The 9,293-nt window shown below is 33.6% G+C and overlaps 1 protein-coding gene across 1 annotated transcript; it reads left to right on the top strand.

Annotated features, from left to right (window-relative positions):
* Positions 1-4,744: 4,744 nt before the first annotated feature.
* LOC107814002 (uncharacterized) lies at positions 4,745-5,213 on the top strand. Its single transcript, XM_016639325.1, has 2 exons — positions 4,745-5,006; positions 5,122-5,213. Exons 1-2 carry the CDS (start codon positions 4,745-4,747, stop codon positions 5,211-5,213), a joined length of 354 nt encoding a protein of 117 aa, XP_016494811.1.
* Positions 5,214-9,293: the final 4,080 nt, after the last annotated feature.

The following is a 9,293-nucleotide window of genomic DNA, read 5'->3' as shown; positions in this document are numbered from 1 at the left end:
AACTACCATGGCAGTAGGTTTGCGTTGTATAAATGTACTGTCCATCAAAGAGCATGTGTGCAAGCTGTTGAATTTTCTAACCTTGAACATTGCAGAATCATTTATGCTAGTTGCCTTGAAGTGCCATGTACAATTTTTACTAACACATACCAGCCAGTAGCTACAAAATAAAAATAATTTAAACACTGGTATGAAAAATGTAGATTAAAAAAAAATTGTTGTAGCATAAAAGATCATATTCAACAATTTATATACAAAACAACTACAAACTATCTACAATTTTGTTAAACATCTTCATAAAAAATTGAAGAAGTAAAAATTTACAAATAAACTACAAAATAAAAAAAATGATATTTGACCATTCATATGTTCCTACCTTCTAGCACTAGATCTTTTCACCCTAAATTGGAACTTATTCATGACAGAATAGTGCTTCATTGCACTTGCAATTGTTTGCTTGTCTTGATATACTTGGCCTACTTCAATAACACTTGGTGTACTTTCTGTTATTATTATACTTTCATATTCCACTATCGCCGGAGATGTTGGCATATCAATTAACTTCAGTGTTCCAGATGAACCTACAATAAAATAAAGCTAAATACTGTTATGAACTATTTTTTTGTAGATATTTTGTAGTTAATTTGTAGAAATATTGAAATTTTGTATTTCATTTTAGCTACAAATGATATGTAGTTTTATTGTAGAAATATTGTAGATAGAATGAAATTCAATACTAATATATATATAGACTTTGACATGTATATATATATATATATATATAGACTTTTAAATAAGTGTTTTTGTAAAAATATTGTAGATAAGTAATATACAACCAAAATTCGATAGTAATGTAACAGAACAAACCTGCAACTGTGTTAGAATTGGTGATACGCAATTCCAAATTGAAATCACGTACTGTTATACATAGCAGATATGTTTCTAAGCTTTTGTGATTCTTTTTCGTCTCCATGTATACACGAACACCCATATCATTCTTAATTTTCATTGGAGGGCAATGTTCGTTGACAATGTATTTGATTTCTATTATTTTCTCGAATGTATCTATTATTAGATGCTCTACTATTGTAGAATTCAATAGGCTATAACTCGCATCCTCGCCGACTACAATTCCATCGACCTGAAAGTCTCTATATCTCCCATAGCTATCCCAATTCCCATTCAGTTGAAGCATAATTGGGATTTTCGACATAGTTGCGGTTGTTACAGAAGAATTGTAGCTAAGTTGGTCGCTTTTGATTTGTGAAATCAGAAAAATCAGTGAAACAGAGTATTGTCATAAAAACAGAGTAGTGACTTTTGGAGAGAAACGAGCGAAATTTAATAGCGAGATTTGCGTTTGATAAAATCTGGAAGAATCCTTAATATCCCTACATTCGTGCGCCTATTAAAGGAATTGTACAGCTAACAAGATTCTGTTTTTAATGAGTTGTTTGTATTTTGTAGAAAATCTGTTAGCAGGGCAGGTAATTTGCAAATTATGGACATTTTTCTTAATATAGTTTCTTATATGGTATAGGAACGAAAATTTCCCTTTTAGTTTCGATTCTCAGTCGCATAATACACCTTGGTTATCAGCTATATGGGCCTACCTTTCATTTTTATAAGGGATCTTTACACATAGCTGACGATATTCATTGTTTACTTGTTCTAGTTTTATACATGATTGTACATTGACTATACATAATTATACATATATAATACATAAATTATGCATATATTATACCTCAATCGGCTATTTTTAGCTTAAGTAGTTGGGTGCAGTGGCGGAGCCACCTTATAGGAAGGGGTGTAATTTTGACACCCCTTCACGAGAAAATACACTGTGTAGGTAGGTAAAAAAATAAATTATATGTATATATATTATGTATTGACTCCCCTTAATTTCCTAATTTGTTTACTTTTATATAATTTGACACTTTTTAACTAAAATTCCGGCTCCGCCACTGATTGGGTGGACGACTATTTAGGTTAATTCCAACCCTAATACAATACAAGAGAACCCAACTTTTCTACTTCTAAGAAATAAAAGTGCTACTAACCAATTGAATTCCCAACAGTTGATTTTCGTTTCTTTTTCTCGTTAAATGTTTTAATAAATAAATTATAAAAGTATTTGTTTAATTAAAACTAAGTACTACTTAACAATCAAATCCGAAAAGATCTCTGTAACTGTCAAAACCGAAAGGGAAAAGGCTCTACAAAAAAAAAAAAAAAAAAAAAAAAGAGAGAAAAAACTCGTCAATAAAAGCTTGAAGCCTGGAAGTGATTTGATTCTAGGTTGGATATTCTTATCTCCCTTTCTCTTTTTTCTTTTGGCTCTGTCCATTCACTTTATGTTAAATTATATTTAAACAAAATTTGGTTCCTTTAGTGTAAATAATGAGACTGATTAAAACTAAATATTGCTTAATTTGATTTTAAAAATTTTCATGCACCAATTCTTTCAAAAATATAGTTATTTACTTATCCAAAGCAATCCAGACTATGTCCAAATTTACCCAATTTTATACAATTTGGGGTGGTTTAAACGGTTAGGATATACTATAAACCATGCGTATTGTAATAATATTCTTTATGGAACAATTGTTTATTTATTTATTCAATTCAATAAAATTTTATTTTAAATAGATCATGTATTTGTCTGTGTGTCATTTGCTTATATAGTAGATGGTTTAGTGTATAGAGTTTAATTTACATACAGAAGATTAAATCATCGGTTCTTATAAGTCATACAATTTAAGTTCACAATCTAATGATGGAATGAACAAACCATCAGAATGGTTGTAGCACAAGATTAAATATAATTTATCTTGATTATGGGAATGATTTAATTCCGACTTTTTGTGCTAGTACATTTTGTATGTATTGAATGGATCAAGTAGAGATAAGTATTTTATACTGACTTAATTAAATAATTTTTCTAGTCTTATACTCTTAATCTTGATATAATTATTATTAGTTGTATGTGTCATTTATTGTTTTGATTTATTAAAAAGCGAGATTCTTTCGTGGGTCAATAAGCCTGATAAATTGGACAATAATGATATACATTGACGAAGTAATAATTAGTTGATAGAATCTATGTCTCAGCTTTTGAGATTGATGATACTCCTTTACGCAAGCTTATAAGTTTTCATGTGTAGACCCGGCCGATAGATTTTGTATCCGACACATAAAGTAAGTTAAGCGAAAGTCCAAAGGAAGTAATCAATAAATTAAATTATCAGTAAGTTAATTTGATTGATTAGTGTCTGACTCTTAACATGGGGCGTTAAATAAGGTTTTATGGAAGAATTTCGAAATTGAACTAAGGAGTGCAATTACGAATTTTTGGTGGAATAATTCATAATTTATTATTGTAGAAATTAATTTCGAAATTCAAAATTAATTCCATAATAGGGAGCCTTGTTAATTAAATTATGTGGTCCCTACTGTGCCTAAATAATAGAAAATAAAGGAAACCTTTCCTTGGTGGAAGAAGAAAACCCAACAGGTTTTGGAAAAGGGGTTTACCCTAAAAAAACATGGCTATATATACCTCATACAGGGCTGGCCATTTTTTACACATGTTTTTCTTGGAATTTCGCCCATTCGAAATTCTCTCTTTCCGGATATTATTTAGGTAATACAGTAGAAGACTGTGAAACGTTTTGCTGAGGTCGTGGTCTTGCTACTCTGGAACTAGAGATCGAGATTAATCTGCTTTGTTCACCCTTTAAGAGGTAACTCGTAGAATCTCCATATGTGGTAATTGTTTAATTTACACGTAAATATGATACTAAAATTATTTCCGCTGCGATATACAATCCAACATTTGGTATCAGAGCCTACTCACATCTAATAAGATAATTAGGATGAACATGAAAAAGAGCATCATGCTAATATGCAAGTTTTGAATTACATACAAAGATTGTTTTTTGTAAAACTGTACTGCTTTATGCATGAATATTTGTTCCGAATTGATTATTCTAAAAATCATGTAATATCTGTTTATTATTGATGATATTTAATTTGAATAATCTGAAAAATTTCGTTAATCCGAGGAAAACGCAAAAACTTCTATTTGGCCGAACTGGGCAAAAAATCGGAGGTCAACATGTTAACGGACTCCGATTGACTTGAAATTTGGTAGGTCCATACGAAACAGCCCGGTGGTCGATACACATGAGCTTTGCTCATGAGTTAAGCCGTTTTTCGGGCATTTGAGGTCGTTTAGATGATGTTTTGGGTGTTTTTCTAATTTTCTAGAATTTTTTCAAAAAAAATTTAAGTTGTTTTTTAATCTAGTGGAGGTAGGGATCGTTCCCTATGGACTCAATGGTTAAATTCTGGTGAGATAATGAATTTACACATTGACATAGGTCTTCTTCCATATCGGATAAACTCATTATAGCTAATCACTAGGTAATACTAGCTGTTGATTACTTGTATTTACTCTCCATCTGAGTATGCATGTTGGTTCAATGGGACTAGTATCTTGAATGTTGATATTCACTTGAGTTAAGTTAACAGTTTACTCTCCATCTCAGTAAGGCCTGTTTAAATTCATGGAGTGTATAATCTGTCATTACGTATGTATATTGCAAGAATAGCTTTTTTTCCATCGAAACTTGTTGTTCAAGGTGCATCGATTATATGTATATAATGTCTTTTGAATTTTAATATTCAATAAAACATGATTGATATTGATCTATTTATTTAATTGCCTCTCAGATTAACTATGACTGCTTTCAACCCCCTTACTGCTATTCTAACTCAAAACAAACTTGAGGGTCCGAATTATGTTGATTGGAAACGAAACTTGGATATTGTCCTAATTGCTGAAGAGTTCAAATTTGTGCTTGATGAGGTGTGTCCAGAAAAACCTATAGAAGATGTTACGGATGATGGACAGAAAACTTACCAAAATGGGTTAAGGCTGATGAGATGGCGTGGTGTTACATTCTGGCATCTATGTCGAATGTTCTGCAACATCAACATCAGTCTATGGAGTCCGCTTATGACATTCTAGAAAATCTCAAAGAGATGTCTGGAGATCAGAATCGTGCTGCTAAGCAGCTACTATGAAAGCTCTTCTGTATACCAAAATGGTTGAAGGTTCATCAGTTAGGGACTATGTTCTGAAGATGATGAGTCTTCTGAGTGAACTGGAGGTCTTTGGAGCTAACATTGATAAGGATACAGGTTGAGATGATCGTGCAGACTCTGCCTAATAGTTTTCAGCAGTTTCGCTTGAATTATAATATAAACAAAATGGATTTATCACTTGCGAAATTGCTAAATGAGCTGCAGTTAGCAGAGACTATTATCAAGCAACAAGCTCCTCCTGTGATACTGAATTTTGAGATAGGTTCTTCTTCTAAGTCGAGAGGCGGGAAAAATAAGAAAAAGGCTAAAAAATCCTTTGTTGGTGGCGCAACTACTGGTGTGAAAAACCCTAAGGGCAAGTGTTATTACTACAAGAAACCTAAGCATCATAAGAAACAATGTCCGGGTTATCTGACCAAGCTGAATAATAAACCATGTGATTTACATCTACTTTTCATTGAAACTCTTTTAGCGGCTGTTACGTTGATTATAGGTCTGATCCGCAGGGGAACAAGTGAGGAATCTGGTTCTGAGAGGGAACATTAATTTTGGGTTTGTCATCATCTAAAAGGGGAAAATTGCTATAAGTTACGCTATTTCATGATTTGATGATTTGCCAAACGTTCTCGAGAAATCAAGTAGTGACCAGATATGATCAGTACATGTAAGGAATCTAATTCTCAGGCGGAATATCAATTCTAGGTTTGTCATCATCAAAAAGGGAGAAATTGATAAGTTATGTTATTTTGTATTTTGATAATTTGCCAAACAGTCTCGAGGAACTAGTTGTGATCAGTTCCATTGATCTGGTTTTCAGGGGGAAAATGACTGATTCGTAGGGGGAACAATGTGAAGATCTGGTTCTCATGGGAAATATCAATTATAAGTTTGTCATCATCAAAAAGGGGGAAATTCATAAGTTATGCGTCTTTTGTTTTGATGCTTTGACAAACTTCATGAGAGAACCAGATAAGGAACCTGGTACAATTAGTTCCCTTGCGTTCAGAATAACTAGTCAGATGTCTGGTTCAATTCTCAATGAAATCAGATAAGGTAACAACATACAGAACAGATATGGATCAGTTCCTCTAGTCGTCGTACAATCAACTCTACAGCTGTAAAAGTTGTTGCACTGTACCGTCTGGCAGGCTGCTGCACTGTACCGTCTGGGAGCAGTACAGCAGCACAACTGTAACTTGCTAAGGCCAAACAAAATGACACTTTAATGAATCATCTTTGATGACCTCACACACACATATTGTCAACATGAGGCAAGAGATTTCACTTTCTAACACTTGCAAGTTCAAAAGTTCATATCCTCTCAAGTGCTAGCCACCACCTCTCTCAAGAACAAAGCTGTTATAACCTCAAGGACTAGATCGAGAGATTGATGATATCTTAAATCTCTAGGTTTGTTGAGTCTTTGTCATTTTGTTCTTCATTTGTAATCCTACACAACTTTCAAGAAGTGTCTTTGTAGGACAGATTTCAACCATTATTTGGTTCGGTTTCTTGACTAGAGTTAGTCGAGATTTGTTGCTTTGTAATAGAGTTATTGCAAAGGGCTTACAATAGAGTTATTGTAAGGGGTGAGGGATTAAGAGTTTAATTCCTAGATTGCAATAGGTTGTAATATGAAGTTTGCTCGGTTTAGTGGAGTTGAAATCCTACTAGGGTAGGTTGTAGTTTTTAATCCTTGAGCAAGGAGTTTTCCACGTAAATATCGCGTATTCTTTATTTACTGCATATTTACTATGGGAACAGATAGAGAACCTGATTCCCTATACTATCTGGTTTTACTTTCTGCTTATTTACTCAGAAAACAGATAGAGAACTTCTCCATATTGTTTGGTGGATTCCTAGTTTCTATCATTAAAGTTCACAATAGAAAAAGCATGTACCCAAGAAGTAGTACATCAGCCTATTAGATAAGCCATCTCTCGACCACTAAATAAGTTAAGATGTCCCTCTGTCAAATATATTCTCTAGAACTTCTATGTTATCGCTTATCACCCTATCTCTTAAAGTTGAGTGACAATTTTGCACAAACATAGAAAGTGTCTTTTCTTCAATCTGCTTGTGACTGCAGATTCTTTGTAGTTCTAAAAATGAAACTTTAATAAAAGAATGACTGCAGATTCCATGTAAGGACTACCCGAAAATCAGAAAAGTGTTGAATATGTACCTTTTCCTTTTCAACATACAGCAATTTCCCTGTTGGTAGGGTTAGTTCACTGACTATGATTGAGGAATATATACCCCAGAGCCGTGAATGATATACAGGACAATCAAATTGTAGTTTGCCAATGGTAATTAGTGAAATCAATAAATGCTCTTAACTAAGTGTCAAAATCTAACTTACATTCCAAAAACTAGCTCGAATGGAGGAGGATTACCGAAGTCTTATAAGGAGACCTGAGGATCTCATCCTAGTCCGATATGAGATTCATTCCAGTCATTATAGAACCCCCTCCCCCCAACCCTAAGAGGCTTTCTCATTCTCCCATCTCTCTCAAATCTCAAATCTGGAACGTGCACAATAATGGACCGAGGGGTATTTTCACCCCTTCTTCAATTGGTTTGGAGGCAAACCGGCCCCTCTTCTAGGGGCCCTCATTGACCATGAGCCTAGCACTCATACCATGTCAAAATAAGCTTTGGATCTAATTCACACTCCAAAAGCTAGCTCGAATGGAGGAGGATTGTCCAAGCATTATAGAGAGACCAGGAATCTATCACTGTCCGATATAGAATTCATTTCATTCATCACTAAATGAAACAAATATTTGGAATCGCTTTAGTAAGTTTAGTAAGATTTTTCATTTCCCTTATATTAGGGATTAAGTGTGGCCCAATTATGCTAGCCTTCTACCTCTAATATTAAACAAATCTCGTCCGTTCATGACCTATGTCCTAATTAAAGTTAAATCAAATAAATTGGTCCTCTCCCTTCATGTATTATGATTATTGCCTCTATACACCTTTCATTTCTATCACTAAAGTCGCAGTAACTTTGTACTAAAACTCCTCTGCCAGTATATTAATTTATTTAAGAAGCTATTCATCGCATAAATCATTTATCTTTGTAGCTCCAATCAGTAGCGGAACCAGGATTTTCACCAAAGGGATTCAAAAAAAAAGTAAATACATAAATAAGCTAAGAGGATTCAACATCTAATATATATATATATGAAAAAAAATTGATCTTACATACGTAGTGTAATTTTCGACGAAGAGGGTTTGGCTGAACCCCTTTCGCTCACCTAACTCTGCCCATAGCTCCAAAATATAAGGCCTAAATAGAGAAGATTACATGAAGATATTTATATAAACGGTCATACTTTTTTGGTGACATAAGCTACAGAATTAAGTGAGAGAACTCAATAGGTCCAAGAAAATAAAGCCTATTAATTTGGAGACTGGAGGCTGGAGCAATTGGCCAGAGAGCATGTGCTACTATTATTTTCTTTCAGAAATTAGAGCGTAAATTGACTAAAGCTAGCGCCAGTGTATGGAGGCCATAGCTGCAGGGCTGGATCTACAGTGTTTGATATCGAGAAATAAATATTTTTAGCTGCTTTAAAAAATAATAGCTGATATATTTTTTATATATATATATGTTAATATACATATAATATTCATATTTTATACCCTTTTTGGCTAGCGAATTAGTTTCGACAGACCAGTCAACTTTGTATTTTGGCCTTAGTTATGGGGTCATATTAACCCAGAAACTTTTGCTTATACCTTGTATTTATATTAAAAAATTCCACTAAACACATAAGAATATTTCTTTCGGAAGTTGGAACCAAGTCCGTTAGTTCAATTATTATTGTATGAAATTATGTATGAACCGATAAACTTTAAATTCTGAATTCGTCTCTCACTACGAGCGGACTTTAATCAATAGGGAGAGAAAAGAAGAAATGACAACAGTGTACAGAATCACGAGCAAATATATTCATGTAATTGCTGGAATTTGTGAGACCAAGCTCACAAGGGTACTAAAAATGGTGGATTGGTACAATTAATTTGATAAAATTGTGATGGCCTCACGGGATATTGTGGTCCTAGTCCTTGTTTATATAACTGTTGGACTCTTCTATAGCAAATTCAGCTTCAGCTTGAGGCTACATATATCAATGTCTTGAAAGATTTGGCAGAGGTGGATTTAGCTTGTA

This window comes from Nicotiana tabacum, chromosome 21 (genome assembly GCF_000715075.1).
Source record: "Nicotiana tabacum cultivar K326 chromosome 21, ASM71507v2, whole genome shotgun sequence".
Classification (NCBI taxonomy): domain Eukaryota; kingdom Viridiplantae; phylum Streptophyta; class Magnoliopsida; order Solanales; family Solanaceae; genus Nicotiana; species Nicotiana tabacum.
This window is presented reverse-complemented; position numbering and strand designations above follow the sequence as displayed.

What these genes read in the sequence shown, in the direction of transcription:
- LOC107814002 (XM_016639325.1), top strand. Translation starts at nt 4,745, where the DNA reads ATGACTGCTTTCAACCCCCTTACTGCTATTCTAACTCAAAACAAACTT. An exon ending in GTTCTGCAACATCAACATCA is followed by an intron (nt 5,007 to 5,121) that starts GTCTATGGAGTC and finishes AAATGGTTGAAG; the next exon opens with GTTCATCAGTTAGGGACTAT.